This window comes from Trichoderma breve (genome assembly GCF_028502605.1).
Source record: "Trichoderma breve strain T069 chromosome 7 map unlocalized scaffold00007, whole genome shotgun sequence".
NCBI classification, from domain to species: Eukaryota; Fungi; Ascomycota; class Sordariomycetes; order Hypocreales; family Hypocreaceae; genus Trichoderma; species Trichoderma breve.
The window spans coordinates 3,009,350-3,026,407 of record NW_026611593.1 but is presented as its reverse complement, the minus strand read 5'-3'; the positions used below and the strand labels follow the sequence as shown (position 1 = coordinate 3,026,407).

Here is a 17,058-nt window from a genome sequence, read left to right as displayed (position 1 = left end):
TGGGACCGGACCGGGCGAGGGATCAAAGAGGGGCCGGGGACCGCTCTGGTGCCTTTAATAACGGCCGGAGCCGGAGCCGGAGGGATCGAGATTGCCGGGAGGGACTCGGGGAGACAAAGAGAGAGCCGGGGGGGGAGCCGGAAGCGGAGCCGGGGAAATGTCAACCATCGGCAGGGAATCGGGCTCACAAAGAGAGAGTTGGGGAGGGGGCGGAGGGGGCGGAGGGGGGCCGGGGGGGATGTCGATCATCTCAATGTGAGAGAGAGAGAGATGGGGGGAGGGGAGGCTGCTTTTATAGGTGGTCCAAAGCCACCACACGGCACCAAACACCATCCCAACAAACGCCGAAAAATTGGCGAGGGCGCCAAACAGTTCATAATAATAATGGACCCATTCATCCGAGCCCACAGAGTATCCGGCCTTTGCGGCCACTGCTTGAAGCAGTATCATCGTCATCATCATCATCATCGTCATCATCGTCATCGTCTTCCTCGTCTTCGTCTTCTTCGTCTTCTTCGTCTTCTTCGTCGTCTTCGTCGCGGTTCTGGTACTGGGTCTGGCTCTGGCTCTGGCTCTGGCTCTGCTGTCATCAAAGTGTAAACATCAAACACGCTCTTCGTCAAAGTGTTTATAAACTGATTCTTGGTTCAACGGTAGGAGCAATGAGCCCGCCATCTTCAAGGAAGCAGCAGTGGTAGTATCGTGGTTTCTCTTAATGCCATACATCCAAGACGCTGGCGTGGTCGCTATTGACCGAAACCTTCAAAGGTTGTCTCCAGCTCGACATATCGAAAGATGGAAGTGAATGTTTGTGTTCATGTCTTTCTTCTAAGATAATATTATTCGTCCTCATCAGCAAAATCAGCAGGGGCCGATGTTTACGAACCGAGGACTCAGGGAATCGAAAAAAGTATAAGAGGTGCCCAGTCATTCCAAAGACTTATCTATGTTGAGATAATTCCTTTACTATAAGGACATGTTGATAGCAGCTAGAAGAGAGCTGCAGGTATGGCACCAAATGCATTTCTTCTACTTTATATCTAGATAAATTCTCAGTGAATATCCGGCTGTTGACATTGATGCAATATGAAACGTCAACTACGTGACAAGTGCCATATTAGAGTCGATCTACGTATCCGAGTCTTTTTTCTCTTTTGATAGACTACGGCTTGGCCTTACGTTGAAATTTGTTTACGAATGTATATGGATGTATGTAAATGTAGTCATATGTACAGTAATTGCAAATCCAAAACATGAGAGAGAGAGAAAAAGATATCAATGTGCCCTCCAAACAAGAAGCTGGTCAATCAACTACGCGATATCAACAGGAATTACTCTCGTCAATGACAAAAGTGACTACAGGAGAACGCAATAGGACACTTAATGAAGCAAAACTCCTAGTTGGAGATAGAAGCAATACAGACAGATCAATACATGCTCATGCCATATCCCATGAATATAAACATCCATGGCACGAACAGTCTTTAGTAAAACTCCTTGACCAAGCCATCACAGAGATTCCACAACCTCTCTCCCGACGCCCTCTTTTGAATTCCCTCCACAACTTTCGGCACCGGACTCCCAATCTTCCCCCAAGGAATCAAATAACACCCGTTATACTCACCCACCTCGCTCCCAAATCCAGCCTGCAGCTCCGTCAAAGCCCCCAGTCGAACCGGATACGACAAGAACCCCTGGACACTCTTCAAGATGCCCGGCGCGTGACGAGTGAGATCCGTCTTGATGGCACCAGGGTTGAACGACGCGCTCACAATCTGAGGATATCTCTTGGCCATTTCCGTCGCGAGAATGGCATTGGCCCATTTGCTCTGCACATACCGCTGCACTCGCCCATTCAACCCAGAAAACTCTGACGAACTCAACGCCCAATCGTCCCACACGATGCCATCCTCACCAGGAGGATCAGGAAACTCGACAGAAGCCGCCCAGCAAGTACGCACGGATTCCTTGGCCACACCTTCGCTCTCCGTCGTCTTGACGAGAATCGGAGTCAGAAACTGCTGCAGCAAAAAGGGACCTAGCACGTTAGTCGCAAAGCTAAGTTCGTGGCCCTGCTTGCTGACGCTTCCCTCGGGAGGGGCCATGACGCCCGCATTGTGCCAGATCACATCCAGGCGAGTCTCTGCCGCCAGAAAGGCCTCGGCCGTCTCTTTGATGCCCTGCAGGTCGGAGAGGTCCAGGTTGAGGAACTTGACAACGCCATCGCCGTCTGCGCTGCGACGCTTCATGTCGCCCGGGGGATCTGATTTGGCGATGCTGCTCACGGCTGTCTCGCCGGCAGAATCAGATCGGCCTAGAAGATAGACTCGCGCCGCATTGCCGTGGAACAGAGCTGTTGCTACGGCCAGACCGATGCCTCCCGTGCCGCCTGTAACAATAAAGACCTGTGACCGTGTAAGAGAGCTTCCAAGATGTAAGTGAATGAGGGCAGACTATACTCGTCCTTGCAAGTCGGGCAAGTCTTTTTCAGTCTTTGATGGCGACCCAGGCCAGTATTGCCGAAGATATTTTGACATAATGAATCGCCGGTTGTGGAGAGATGATGTTGGGCGTGGGCTGACGGTTCTGAAATTGGAGAAGTAAAAGGGCATTGGATGATATTATACCACATGCAGCGAGTAATCTTACGGTCTAGCAAGACAGTGCGAAGTATTTGGGAATTACAAGGCAAAAGTAAACAATTGAAACGCCAGATCATACAATGGTTGCTGTACTTTCATATCTCTTTAACTGCTCCTCTTTTAAATTTCATGAATTCGTCGTGGCTGGCTGGATCAATGTCAATGAAGGTGTGTAGTAGTCTGCGCATCGAATTGAAGCCCAATATAGACCAGAACAGACTCCAGCGAATCCTTCCAACCTTGATACTAATTAGACTTATTTGTCAAGGTGGAATATCATCTCTCCGTCAAGCAAAATGCCTTTCATCTGAAGAAATTGGCCATCACATGCATCAGCCATCGTGAATCGTTTTATTCATTGCATCCCAAAACTCCAATGCTCGCCAAGCACTTGATATCTTGATATATCTTCTAAAGACGGGAAGAAAAGAGGGACGTGATCGCAGAGACAGCTTCTTTGTTTTTTCTTTGTTTTTCAGCTGCTCAGCCGTATTTACTCTTCATCATCCATTTTTTGCAACTTGCCCATGTCCCTCTTCGCACCAGCCTCTCCAATAAGCTTGATCCGGTCGATGCGCACAGTCTCCGCCTCGCCGTCACCTTTCTGGACAAAGATGGTGAGGGTAGTTGTCTTTTGAAACTTGACAAATCGCAGGCTAATGTTTGCCGTGCCATCGGCGTTCCAGTCCTGGGGCTCCAGTGTGATGGCTTGTGTGGGCTCTGCATCCTCTGCCTCGCCAAAGTCCATGTTGGAAGTGCGGTTGATGAAGAGATGGAGGACGCCGGGTCGTGATACATCGCTGTTGCCCTCGGGGGGGAAGGAGGTGATCTGCTCTCGGAGTCAGTCAAAGATGTCATACATTGTCATGGGTCAATTCCAAAATCACTGACCTGTAGTGTATGGAGCTTGATGGTCGACTGGAAGGGGATAAAGAGGAGAAGCTGGTCGTCGGATCCGCTCTGGACCCAGTCCTTGGCAGCCGATGCACCCTCTCTCAAGGCACTCGGCTGAGAGCTCTCAAAGAGAACCTTGACAGGACCAGCATCGTCATCGGCATTCAAGAGCTCACATCCTCTGAGCTCGACCTGGTCTGTGATGTCGCTGTAGCCTCTAGGGATCTCGGCGCCCTTCCAGATGCCGCCGCTTCCTGAGCCTGAGCCCGAGCCCTCTGCCAGCGACTCCAGCTCGGAGGCCAGCTTCTCAATCACGGCTCTGAGCTCGGTCGGGTTTGCGCCCTGGACCTTGTGGATGACCTTGCCGCTTCGAAAGAGGAGGAAGGTGGGCAGAGCGGTGATGCCATACTCTTGTGCGAGATCCTGGTTGGCGTCATTGTCGATCTTGACAAAGGTGAGGAGGTTTGGGCGGGAGATTTGCTCGGCGAGAGATGCGTAGAGGGGCGCAATCTGCTTGCAGGGCGCGCACCAGTCGGCGTAGACTAGAAGGAAGATGTTGGTCAGCGACAAAGATGGCAAGATGATAAGATGACATGATGACAAGATAATAGATTCAATGCAGTAGAAAATGAACAATCGCGAGAGATCTGGACATGGCGGGGAGATGCTCACAATCGGCGACGACGATGCGGGAGCTGCTGAGAAGGTCGTCGAATTGCGCCTTGGAGGTGACGTGAACCAGCGAGTCTGTCATTTCTGCGGTCTGTTTGTTTGTAGCAGCGTGATTCAGTCAGGCGGTGATATAGGGTAGAGTCGAGTAGAAGAATGAAAGGGAAGGGTGAAGTTGTTCTTTATGGAGAGAAAGAAAGAGAAACAAACTGGCGATGATTGTGTAACGGGTTGGAAGCCTGCGAATGGACTGCGAGTGCTTGCTATGTAAGCTTTTGGAGGGGTCAAGGAGGGGATAGCTCCGGCAGTGGGGGGCTAAGCCTATTGGGGCCAAGCAGCACTCGGGCGGGCAAAGTGTCGAGATAGAGTTGATGGCATTTGATCTTTTTTGATGGGCTGAAATAAAAAAAGAATTGATGGAAAATGGATGATATGGACTTGTATTTTATATCTGATAATCACGATAACAGATGGCTGTGAATGTGAGAATGCGAATAAATAAACCATCAGGTAATACCAATTAAATGTTTGTTTGCTTGTTTGCTCTGCCATGGGTAGGTACGTATCTATCGAACCAACTCCCAATTCCCCGGGAATCAAATCAAATCAAAATCAATTAGCAGCCGCAAGTCTCAGGCTATTTATACACGGTAGCACTGCATCGTGGAACATTTACATCATTTCCACAACGAGCACGGCCAGCAGATTAGCAGCCCAGCTGTCAAACTTGGCAATATGGATAATGAGCCATGCCCGCCAATAGCCTAATTAATAGCCAAAACAGGCCGGACGGTATTAATCGCCGTAATAATAGCTGGTGGATGGTACTATTACACGTAACGTACTATCTGGATCAATTGATATAATACAGCACAATGAAATCATCATGGCCTCCCCTCGATTCCCCAAACACACTCTGTGTGAATTGAATCGAAAATCTCAACCTCAACCTCAACCTCAACTCCAACCTCCAACATGACATCGGCTGCTGGTATCTACGATGACGACTTGAACATTGCCCACTCCGTCTTACTCAAGAGCCAGCAGCAATTCATCATCCGGACAACCTTTTCATGGCTGCCCGTCCTGTCTCTCGGCCGCCAGCTGTTGACACTGCCGCTCTTTTGCTCAATCATTCTCCTCCAGCTGGCAATCCTCGCCGTGATTAAAAATGGCCTTGTTCAGACGTAAGTAAACACATATTCACACTCACACTCACAACTTTCAATCATACCCATTCCATTCCAAACAAAAATCCATCCTCGCTGTTGTTTGAAGCCACACAGACAGACTCCACGACTCTACCTCTCTCAATATGAGCATCATCTAGCAACAAATCGCCATCCATGCATACACAAGCTCCATCAATCCATTCTTACCAATTGAATAGCTCATGCCGGAAAATGGCAAAAACGAAGCCGACCTCGCTCGACGGCCGAAGCCAAAAGCTGTCAAAACCAACCTGGAAGCCCAAAGACCCAGCTGAACCAAATCTAAAGCCAGCATCTCCCCCCAAAACAAATCCCTGGAATCGAAACCCGATCCCAGCAGTTTCCGAACACGAAGAATCCTCCGTCAAGACTCAACCACTGGCGGATGAAGAATTCCCAGAGCTGGGCACCTCTGGGGTCGCCGCCGACACTGCAGCCAGCGAAACGACAGAGACTCACGCATCTCCGCCATGTGACGTGTCAAATTCAAGTTGCTCGACAAACGAAGAAACACAATCTGAAGAGTCGATATCTTGCGTTTCGCGAATCAGCACGCCGACGAGATTGATCCTGGAAGAGGAGGCTGATCAAGCTGCCAAGATGTGAGCCCTCACCCTTGTTCTGAAGGAAATGCCTTTGCTGATGAAATTGATATGTGTTTAGCCTTTGGAGGCATCCTTTTGGATCAAACGTCTATCTGTACGTAGAAAAGAGCGTGTTCCAGCTGCACCGCGATATCCTCACACGGCGCTCTGGGTGGTTTCGCGACAAGCTTCCTCCGCCAAACCAGGTAAACAAAAAATACAGCCAAGAAAACGAATTCACGATGCTGATTCTTTTTATTGCAGGATGGATCGCCCATCAAGATACATCTACCACACGCCATCGGAGCAGTACAGCCTTGCCTCTTCTTCATGTACACCAAAAGTATGACATCTTCCCTCAGAGCAATCATTTTTTTCCGCATCTCAGCTAACCCAGAGAAATCAATTTCTTACAGACCTCGAAATTTGCGAGCGAGACACAAACCAGCCGCTCAACTTTATACACATTCCCCGTTGCGTCCTTGCTTATTGCGCAGCAGTCAACTTCCAGATTCCCGCAATGGCATCGCGCATTTTGTCCATCCTCGAAGACACATCCAAAGATCTCTCCACATATCTCAACGCCTACTACATCTACAAGGAAATGGACTACAAAACCAGCAGGTCCATTGCTACCTATTTTATCAATTCCATCGACATTTTGTATTCAGAACCGCTATTCGAGCTGATGAAGCCGATGCGACACGCTCTTGCTGGCCTCTTGGATGCACTGCTTCCGTCTCTGCTACGCCAACCGTATTTTCCCGAGATTCTATGCATGCCCTCGTGGAAGCGATGGTCGGCTGCCATTGCTGCGGACCAAGTAGAATACCGAACGGCACTTGGCCACTACCGATCGTCGACAGAGTCCATCTTGCCGAGTGAGCTTGAGCTGGGAGCTTTATTTGATCGTGTGCTAGGGCAATACGACATATGCCAGAAAAACAAAGCCTACGCCAAAAATTATCCCGATGAACAGGAACATATCAGAAGAGGCACCCCTGATAATTTTAATGGACAAAGCAGAGCTTCAACATGCAAGTCCTGGGAGAAACGATACGCCGATATCAAAGAGTACAGCGAAGAAGAGTCCACGCTGGTGTACCAAGCTCCAAGGGTTGCGGGGAGCACAGGCAGCGAGACCGGCACCTGGAACTCGTTTGGCACAGACGGCGCCGACGCAGACACAGCAGAAGCGGAAGCGGAAGCAGAGAGGCCATCGACCACTAGCCCCAGAGTGTACCATAACAGATGTATGAGGAGTAAGTCCAATGCATCAACAGCAGGGGGAGGCCAAGGCATGAGCGGTAAGAAGACGAAAAGATGAACAAGTTAAACAAGGAGAAGACTGGGTAAGATAGTGAGTGGGTGAGATTTTTGAACCTGATAGTAGAGCATGTGTCTGTGTGAGTCTATGAGATACTACAGTATGGGTGCTAGTAAGTTGGCTTGAAGATGGGCTTGGAAAGAAAGGAGTCGAGTGTAAGTATAGAGCAACTTTTGTGTGAGTATACATGAGCATGGGCATGAGCATGAGCAGAATGATTCGACATGATGTTTCAATAATAGAATGACACGCAATGGATAAATAAATCAGCCATTTTAGATGATAATTTCCATCAATTGTAGTAGCTCCCGGGTAGGAGGGATGAAGCAATCTTTTTTCTCTCATCCATCTGCTTGAACTACCAACTGATTGCCTGCCCTCTACTTGATCTACTACACCTTACTACACATACATCTTTGGCTATATTCATCCATATCATCATATATTGATTATCGTGTTTCTGCCGCCTAAATAACATACATCAGCATCAATGTTTCCCTCCCCCAAGGCGCAGCTCACGCAAAACACCCGGCCCGCCCCACACCGCAACTCTGCCACTCGTATTCCCTGTTTTAACCCATGACGTCGTACAGCAGCGTCCAGGTACTCTGTGCCTCTTTTTCCAAAGCAGCCTTGGAGTCAGCCAGCCATTCACATTCCAGTGCCTGGTACTAGAATAGACTAGAATCCTCGCTACTTAATTTCATCTCTCTCTCTCTCCTCTCCCTTTCTCTCTGTGCAATTATATCCTTATAGGCAGTGTCTCGCATATACATACAAGCCACCACCCAACCAACCAGCTCACGAGACTCACAAGACGTCACACCTGATCCCAGCCTTTTCTCACCTTGGCGCTTATCTTATCCGTACATACACCAACCTACCAGTCTTTCGCTCACTCTCATTCATCTTCACTCAACCAACCAACCACTCACACAAACCATCGCATCGCATCGCATCGCAACTTCATCGACGCAAACACTCTTCCTCTTCAACTCTCTTATTAATTCATCATGGGTAAGTCTCCCCAACTCTCTCCCTCTCACCCTCACCCTCACTACTCTCACCTATTCTCACCTTCAAACTCATCATCAACACCAACTAACATCATCAATCTAGGCCGCCACGGTGTCAAGAAGCGCCTCTACCTCAGCCCCCCCGACCCCGACATCGTCACCCGCCAAACCCACGTCACCCGCTACATCCCCGAATCTCCCTCCCCCTCCCCCCCTCCCGTCGAATACATCACCCTCCCGCCCCGTCCCCCTCCAGCAATCATCCAACTGCCCCCTCCGCCGCCTCCCACGCTCCCTCCGGCTCCCATGCCTCCTCCTCCTCCTTTTCCCGCACCCGTCTACAACCTACCTCCCCTGCGCCGGCCCTCCCCCGAACCAGAATTCATCGAAGTAATCGCCGTCAGCGAGGACGAAAAAGACGACAAGAAGAAGAAGAAGAAGAAGAACAAGGACAAGCACCACCACCGCTCCAAGAGCCGCTCCTCCGTCTCCAGCCACTCCCGCAGCCGCAGCCGCAGCCACCACCGCCACCGCGACGAAGACGATCTCTCCCGCTACCACGACCGCGACAGCCATCGCGACGTCGAGGAGTCGCGCGACAGAGAAGTCTACATCGAGAGGGAGCGATACGTTCCCTACCCGGTCCCCGTCCCCATGGAGCCTCAATACAAGACGTATCGCTACGTCGACGCCCCGCGCAGCCCCGCCCGGCGCCGTGCGTCATCGCCCTCTCCGCCGCGTTACATTGAGGAGGATAGAGAGCGCGATTATAATATCCGTATAAAGGATCGCGAATACCGATACGACTAGTGCTTCTGCGTTGACAACTTCTTCTTTTTGTCGATTTTTCGTTGTCTGATATTTTGATATGGAATTGTGTTTTTTTTTCGGGGAGAGGAAAGGTTTACAGAGGGACGACTTGGGATTGTCTGCTTGCAATACATGTATGGAATGGCTCCCATCTTATGAAATCTAAGAGTACATATGGGAGAATCACGATGTAACGAAATATAACGTTTACCACTTGGGCCACATACCTTATAACGAATGCAATTTACGTCACGGATAGTTATTGTTTATAAATAGTAGTCTTCATTTTCATCCTTTTTGGCTCTCATTTCTGTGCTCGTAAATTTCGTAAATTGCTCAAGATTAACGCGCATGCTTGCAAGACGTATATACCAACAGCATTTGCCGCAACATGTCTCAGTACTTGTAAAAAGATGTCCTCCGTCTTCGCGGCGGCGGCATACTAGCCACGGGAACCTCAATTGTTTCCGCATATTTCCGCACAGTCGGACGTGAATAACGAGATCGGCGGTAGGTAGCCGGCACGTCCTCGCTGGCACGGCTCACCGAGTCGTAATCCATACTTGATCCAGATGACCGCGAGGCCCCCTTTGATGAGCGCCAGCGTTTGCCAACGAGCCAGTCCGTTGCGTTACTGAGCTCATCCATCCACCATAGGCCGGCAATGATGATGATGACCGTGACGGGCAAGGCCACCACCCAATACAGCCACTGGTCAAAGTCCATGTTGCGGATGTCGTTGGTGTTCATGCCAAAGATGCTCGAGATGGCGCTCAGCGGCAGGAAGATGATGGTGACCAAGGTGAAGGCGTAGATGGCGTTCTCTTGCCTGTCTTTGGTCCACTCCATCTTGTACGTAATCTCTCGCTCCAGATCCTCCGCATACTCCGTGTTCCGCCGGAATTCGTACTCTCTCTGGTCAACGAGGTTGGCACAGTCAGCCAGAAAGAGGCTTCGAAACCCTCCCATGTCCGTCGACGACAACTTGGAAGCCGTCTCGAGTTCGTTCAAGAACTGAACGCCAAATCTGCCTTGATCGTCTGCGCCGCGTCTAACGATTCTCTCATCCTCAAAACGTCGAGTGTCTCCACGTTTCATACCGCCAAACTCTCCCCTCATACGTGTCGGCATTTCCTCTCCATAACGTACCATGAAGTTTCCGTCTGTAATGCTAGTTCTGTTTCTCAGCATAGCTATTATATTTCTCTGTCTTGATAGATTTCGCTTAATGGCAGTCATTTCTTGGTTGACAAGATCAATACGATGCTGATACGTCCGACTGGGGGCCTTTGTTGTAATGTCCGTATCCTAGTAATGGTTAGCAGCTGTGGCTCGTCCTCGTTTAGATGAAATTTCATACCAAGGAATTGAGATAGAGCGAGTATGTATCACAAATATCATCATATTTGCCCACGTCGTCATGCAAGAGGTTGAGCGCTATCAGTGACATGACTTCTGTTGGCTGCATGACAGCCCTGTCCAAGAGATTTTGGGCGGAAATGCTTTCAACCATTTTCTGCATCCCTTCTTTCAGCAGCGACTTTGCCTTTGTCATATGATTGTACCAGCCGACCTCATAGGCATAAGTCAGGCCGAAAACAATGTGCAGCCACGCAGTCACAAGTTCATGGGGCAGTTCCATGGCGGCGCGGTCTTCCTTGCCCGCAAAGGACATGAGATTCTGAAACGATTGTATGTCCTGGGCCAACTCCCAGAGGGTGCTTTTGAGTGTTGAAACCGGAGTTGAATACATGTGAACATCATCTTCGTCAAGTTCAGGCATCTATTACAATTGGATGTTAATCAATGCATGCAAATGGAATTGCCCAGAAAATCTTACCCTCATCTTATTGCTTAGAGCACCCCAGTATTTACCCGTTGTAGGACCGTGGAACGTGAGAGGAAAGAATAGTTGAAACAACGTGTCGGCTATGTTGAAGACGTCGAGCCTTTCCTCATATGAGCGGCGGACTTTATCGCTCTTTTTCTCTTCAATGCGGGTACCTAGTTTTTCGAGTTGCTCATTAACACCGTCCCTCGTCATGAGTTCGCATCTTTTATATTCTCTCTGTGCCGTGTAAGAAGTCTTTTCTGTCAAGAACTTCTCGGCCGCCGATAGTTGTTCCTGAAGGTCCTTGAGAATGGAATCGTTAGATGAGTCTGCACTCTTCGACAACAGTGTGAAAACGTGGAGCGATTCTGGCGCGGCTGCTGACTGTTCGGGGCACTTTTGTGATGCCTTGTTGGCCGTTGCATCCTGTTTCAGAAATGTTCGTAACAGATCGGGTGCATCTCTGATGTATTCATTAGCCACACTTCCACCAAACGATCGTTCGACTGGTGAGGATGCCGGGAACACCATACGCAATCTTTAACTTCAACCTCACATCACCGTGTTGCCCCTCGGCTAGGTTCAAGATTTTTGCCCAGTTTTCCGCTGCCAACAGACGATCCTTGCGCCAAAATTCGAGTTTCCGTGGCCAAAAGGCACGAAAGTGGGAGATAAACGCCTGGAATCACTCAGTCATGGCAACTTTTGGCAGATGCCGGAGAGATACTTACAAACCAAGTTTGGCATTCCTTTGTTGCCAATGACCACATCACTGCTCCCCCGTATGATACGAGAATTCTACCCGGTCCTCCTCCTGCTTGGCCGGGTTCCGTGTTCATTTTCACGGTTGTGCCTTGCAAGTGCGACTGCGGCATTGTACCACAGGTGACGAGGACGCCGGTTTGGTGTCAGCAGACTAGAAAGTTTTGCGGGAATTTGTGAAATACCTACTGTTGCCGACAATAAGGCACCACAGTTGCGAGATGTGAAAACATTCCCCTCGCGGAACTTGGCCAATCTGGCACACTGCTTGGTCCATGTCTCTCTGTTGGCCACTGCGAGAGTATTGGGATTGGAGTAAAGTCTGAGCCGGGAATAGTGCCGTATTCGAAGTTGAGACGGATTCAGAATATTGCTGTAGATGAAAATACGGTATACAGATCCAGTTGGCTGCATGTGAGTCCTCGGAAGGTTTCTTATTGGACGATTGTATCGGAGTCTGGATGCATCGTGGCTCCATGTAACCTACTTTTGCACCTTGGGGATTGTATCGAGTCTTGACGCACTGCCGCTTAACTTCGGCTTGCAGGTTAGCCACTGCCTTTCTTTCAGCATCGCGAAAGTGGATTTGGCGCGATACTTGGACCTGCAAGGAATATCAGCCTGGAGTCAGCCACGGATTATTTTAAGTTTCAATACCCAGAATGCGTCAAAGTTCATTATGTCTTGGCGAACATGTCTGTATCAGAGTAAGCACATGAATGGAGACTAACAAGCGTGTATAGCTGGCGGGTTTGGCCTTACAACCATCGGAACAGAGGCTGCTTTTGGCCCCTGGGGTCGTGTAGAAATGTCAAATTCACATCGTGCTGAGCCCCAAGCTCCGCTGTCCCAGAGTAGCTGGAAGAATAAATCCCAGGGGCAGTGATGACGTTTGAAAGAGGCCGTTCGACTTTTTGTGTCGATTCGCTCTCTGTTGTTGGGGTGTCCAGGTCAGACAGTTCGGCATCCTTTGATGGATCCTCTGCTGGAAAGACAAAGTGAAAGTCGTCAAACGCATCAATGTCTTCAACGATGGGGCTCATGGGACGGAGATACCCGTCTTCTTCGGCATCGACATATCGTGCCCGCGCTCGCGGCTCATCCTCATCCCGTCTCTCGATAATGATCTCCTCCCTGGCAGGGCGAGAGTCGTCTTGTTCGTCGTAATCTCTACGCCTTCTAAAACGTGTAGTCCGATCATCGTCATCTGAAGAGGCCGCATGATGAAAAGCAGTGGGAGACTCCGTGATGACGGCTTCCTCTGTCGTGAGCTCAGCCCCTGAGCTTTTTCTGCCCAAGGTCCGTCGTTGCCGCAATATGGGGGGAGGGGATGATCTAGTATCCCGGCTGCGAAGTATCATTGGCCCTAAAGATGGCTCAGCTTCATCATTGGATTCCCGGCGGTGGACGAATTCGTCTCCGCTCTCATTGAGGAAATCGCGGCGTGTTAACTCTCGCCTTGCACGTTGAGGCGGCTACACGCATCCGTCCGGTCAGCCATGATGTGATGCTATACTTGGACACATACAAAAGGGCGTACGAGTACAAACCTGAAAGTAAGCTTCAGAACCCCCGGTGGAGCGGCGCGGGCGTTCTCTGCGGCGTATGGAGTCGTCGAACGCCATGCCGGAGATGATTTGCTAGTTGAGGCCTGACTCAGACACTGGGATCTGCTAAACTCAGGAACATGGAGACGAGAGTTTGGCTAGAGTTGATTGATGTCGCGGGAGCGGTTGATTCAGCTGGGGTCGGAGTTTTAGTTGATTAACATCGCGGAGATGGGGGCATGTAATTGTGTTGTTGTTCTCTTCGGAGTAGCAGGAGTGCTAATGCTCCTCTTTTTTTTTTCTCATCATTTTTTTCTTCTTTAAATCGAATCCTGCGGCGGCTGAGAGAGGCTGAGGCTGATCATGCAAGACACGACCAACACATGACCGGGATTGGATCTAGTGTCTTACTTTGTCTGCATCCCCGCCCCGAAATGGATGGGCAGGCGGTGAAGGGAGCACAGATAAGCGGGTGCAAATCGCCAAAGTATTAGGAGAAGGAACCAAGGTTTGCTCCTTCTCTGCATGATGCCATATTATCCATTGTGACTGGATCTACGGAGGACGAAGTAGATTAAAATACCTTCTGACATGTTCTCTATTGGGCATATCAGGCAGTACAAGCTGACAAGGTAACTGATTTTGATGTATTATATCTACAAGGAGGGTGGATTTACTCGCATTTGTACTTCATGTGAAATTGCCTAATAGTACGAGTATATCTTCTCACTTTTCGAAAACACCAGCTTCAATATACTTCTACCGCGAGTTACCAAAGTAAACCCCCTTGGAGTCCCACTTCTTTTGTCTGCTTAACACAAAGGTACTTTGATGGACTCGAAATAACACTTGTCCAAGTGCGGGCATAAGAGGTAGGTGGTAATAAGTACTTGCATCTGCTGATCAAATCTCTGCGCGACCAATGTTTAGTTACAGCTGAGGGGGGGCTGAGGAGGAGGAATCGAGTTTAGTGCCTGTAACTGTGCCGTACCTGACGATGCATTGAAGCATATGCTGGTTTCAATTCAGTTGACCGCAAGTACCTGTGTTAAGAAGAGATGCCCTCAACGCGCCACTTGCCTAATGGCTACTAGCACAGGAGGTTACCGACAATTGGATCGTGGATATTCAATGCGAAAGTGCCTTGCAACAAGGACCACGACTATGCTTAATCCACCGACTCTGCTCCGTGGGTACTCGTACAGTACTAAGGCAGGCATCGTACCGTACACGTATCCTGTCGATCTGGTGCTGTACACGTAGGTACAGTAATATCCATACGAGTACTACTAGGTAATTAATGTACGGGAATAGCTTACTTTACCCTGTGCCGAAGGATTCGAGTCGAACAACAGCGCCAAGGCAGACGGATGGATTGCTATGGATCGTTCATGCTGCCATCACGTCAGATGGTTCGTCCTACCAGAGGCTACTGTACGGTGCCGAGTTACAGTATGAGGTATCCAGAGTCATCATCACAGGCCGAATCAGACCAGACCAGACCAGACAGACCCAGACCTAGACTCAAGCTGCGCAACCACACCATCTGCGAGTGGCACCGCATCACAAGATCCAGACAAAAAACCAACAACGACGGCTGTGCCTGAAAGCGGCCTAAGGCGAAGCGTCTTTTGCTCCGAGCACGAGGGCTAATTGGCGACTAGGTTGATTCCCCACCGTTCCCCTACTTTTAATTTACGAAAGGCGACGTGCAGCCAGCCATAGCTGCAGGGGGGCCAAAGCGGTGCCTTGCTGGGATGGACCTTGCTGGGGGAATTGAATTGCCGCTGTCTTGCGTCCAAAGGAGCGCGTCAGCCGCCGTGAGTGCTTGCTGCGAACCACAAGAGAGAGTTCAGAACGATGTGCCATTGGAGGCCAAGCCGGAGATTGCTGGCAATGCAAGGAGGCCCTCGATTGCTCCGTCCTGGCGCTTGGGTTGTCCTTGTTCAATTTGTGCCTGGCCTGGGATGAGGGCTAGCTGGGCTGGCGGCTAGCCGAAATCTCCTGCGCTTTAAATGAGGACATGCACAAGGCACGGAGGAGTTTCTCCGTCTTTGGACAGAGGCTCTACTGTCGGGCGCAGTGCCTATTGCAGACAGGCACGCGATGATATCAAGTCGAGGGCAGACCCGACCACGTGGGCGAGCCGTGCCTTTTTGATTCAGAAAAATGCATGTGCCTGTTCCTGTGCCTGTGCCTTGTTGGGGATGGAGACAGTAGGCAAGGCAAAGCTTCCGAGGGGCCCGAGCAGACGGCACCGTCTCGATCCATCCTGGGCTGGGCACACGCCATTTCTCGTCTCCATCTCTAGGCGAGTTGAGACTTGTGGAGGCCATTTGATCCATTATTAGTCGGACATTCCAGAGGCAAAGTTGTGGGGATCAAAGACGATAGAATCAGTCAGAGTGAAGTGATAAGCTTCCAATGTTTGATGGGACAAGCAGCATCGGACGTGGCGATGCAAGAAAAAAAAAAGTTTGTCTGGGATCCATCGATCAATCCGTCAAACTTCAGTACTTGACCCAGCTTTTTGACTTGATAGAACCAGCCTCCAATTCTTTTTTACCTTTCTCCTCTCTTAGCTTTAGTAATCGTCAACTTACTGCTTGACATCACCGCCTTTGGTGGTACGAGTAGGCAGGTAAATCTGCCGCTCTCGCCTCCATTTTATTTCATCTCCTCTGCTGCGTGCAAATCAAATCTCGGCCTGGCTTTTTCGCTGTGCCCCGAAGCCAGCCCACACGCCCTCGGTTGACCTCCACCCCAGCTCAGCGATTCCCCTTCTTATCTCGCCGTCTGCTGCACCTCGTTCGCATTGGGCTCGAGGGCCGATCATCCAAGGGTCGATCGACATCGCCGTCGTTCATCGCCCAGCATCTGGTGGGTTGATCTTTGCATTTGGCGGAGACGAAAAAAAGGAAAGCCGAGATCGAAGCCCCCGCGACAGACGAAAAGAAGCGAAAGACCCCCAGGTGAAGAAAAAGAACAAAGGAAGACGAAGGGAAAAAAAGGAAGAAGAAAGAAACAACATCCAACAACCCGGCAGTCTGACCTCATAATAACGGAGCACCGGCTGGCCTTTATTAGTGCTCGTTACATGCTCCATATCCAGAATCCATATCCATTTGCATCCATCCTCCTCTTTTCCCCTCCCCCCTGGTGCCTGGACCTGGATCAGGACCTGGTCACAGCGCTTCTGCTCTCTTGTGTCTTGCTCGCCTCCACACTTGGCTTCACGGTACTTAGACGTGCATGCAGCGCGGATCAAGGGTGAAGCGAAGCACAGCCGGCAGAAGCTCAGACAGCCGCCCTCCACCTGCAATTTGCTCCCCACGCAGGCACGCCATCTACTAACTGTTGCGTATTGCTGCATTGCATATTTGCATACTACTATCCGTATCGCTGCTCTGCTCTGCAACTCTGGCGTGGGCACGAGCTCCCGGCACGAGTCGCAGACGCAAGACAAGACACACTAATCCATCATTTTTTCAGCTGCCTTGCGACGGACGGCCGTGGTGGATAGCACAGGATATCACAGGACAGGACAGGGGTTTCGACGCCCATTTCGCCCATCTGGCATTTGGCACCGATATTGATTTGACACCGGCATTGATTGGCATTTTGCAATCTACATACATTGGCATTATCATTTGGCGCTGACGAATCGAACGAATCGAATCGCACCGAACCGCAGCCCTCTCTCGCGCCCAGCCTAACAACGGCCCATCCTTGCTAATCATACCCGTACCTGTGCCTGACTCCCCG

General features: G+C 50.2%; 5 protein-coding genes across 5 annotated transcripts; 2 read left to right on the top strand and 3 right to left on the bottom strand.

The window, feature by feature from the left end:
* Positions 1 to 1,484: 1,484 nt before the first annotated feature.
* T069G_11101 (short chain dehydrogenase domain-containing protein) lies at positions 1,485 to 2,537 on the bottom strand (the record flags this gene model as incomplete). Its single annotated transcript, XM_056178311.1, has 2 exons — positions 1,485 to 2,405; positions 2,460 to 2,537. 2 exons carry the CDS (start codon positions 2,535 to 2,537, stop codon positions 1,485 to 1,487), a joined length of 999 nt encoding a protein of 332 aa, XP_056024601.1.
* Positions 2,538 to 3,135: 598 nt separating this feature from the next.
* On the bottom strand, positions 3,136 to 4,290 carry T069G_11100 (PITH domain-containing protein; the record flags this gene model as incomplete). Its single annotated transcript, XM_056178310.1, has 3 exons — positions 3,136 to 3,471; positions 3,534 to 4,078; positions 4,209 to 4,290. 3 exons carry the CDS (start codon positions 4,288 to 4,290, stop codon positions 3,136 to 3,138), a joined length of 963 nt encoding a protein of 320 aa, XP_056024600.1.
* Positions 4,291 to 5,180: 890 nt separating this feature from the next.
* Positions 5,181 to 7,327, top strand: T069G_11099 (uncharacterized protein; the record flags this gene model as incomplete). Its single annotated transcript, XM_056178309.1, has 5 exons — positions 5,181 to 5,392; positions 5,596 to 6,018; positions 6,080 to 6,206; positions 6,265 to 6,343; positions 6,417 to 7,327. 5 exons carry the CDS (start codon positions 5,181 to 5,183, stop codon positions 7,325 to 7,327), a joined length of 1,752 nt encoding a protein of 583 aa, XP_056024599.1.
* Positions 7,328 to 8,340: 1,013 nt separating this feature from the next.
* Positions 8,341 to 9,153, top strand: T069G_11098 (uncharacterized protein; the record flags this gene model as incomplete). Its single annotated transcript, XM_056178308.1, has 2 exons — positions 8,341 to 8,344; positions 8,447 to 9,153. The coding sequence occupies 2 exons, from the start codon at positions 8,341 to 8,343 to the stop codon at positions 9,151 to 9,153; spliced, it is 711 nt and encodes a 236-aa protein (XP_056024598.1).
* Positions 9,154 to 9,549: 396 nt separating this feature from the next.
* On the bottom strand, positions 9,550 to 13,371 carry T069G_11097 (corA-like mg2+ transporter protein domain-containing protein; the record flags this gene model as incomplete). The annotated part of the gene is made up of 9 exons (XM_056178307.1): positions 9,550 to 10,167; positions 10,303 to 10,461; positions 10,514 to 10,936; positions 10,994 to 11,447; positions 11,518 to 11,663; positions 12,012 to 12,350; positions 12,404 to 12,443; positions 12,509 to 13,221; positions 13,297 to 13,371. The coding sequence occupies 9 exons, from the start codon at positions 13,369 to 13,371 to the stop codon at positions 9,550 to 9,552; spliced, it is 2,967 nt and encodes a 988-aa protein (XP_056024597.1).
* Between the last annotated feature and the right edge of the window lie 3,687 nt (positions 13,372 to 17,058).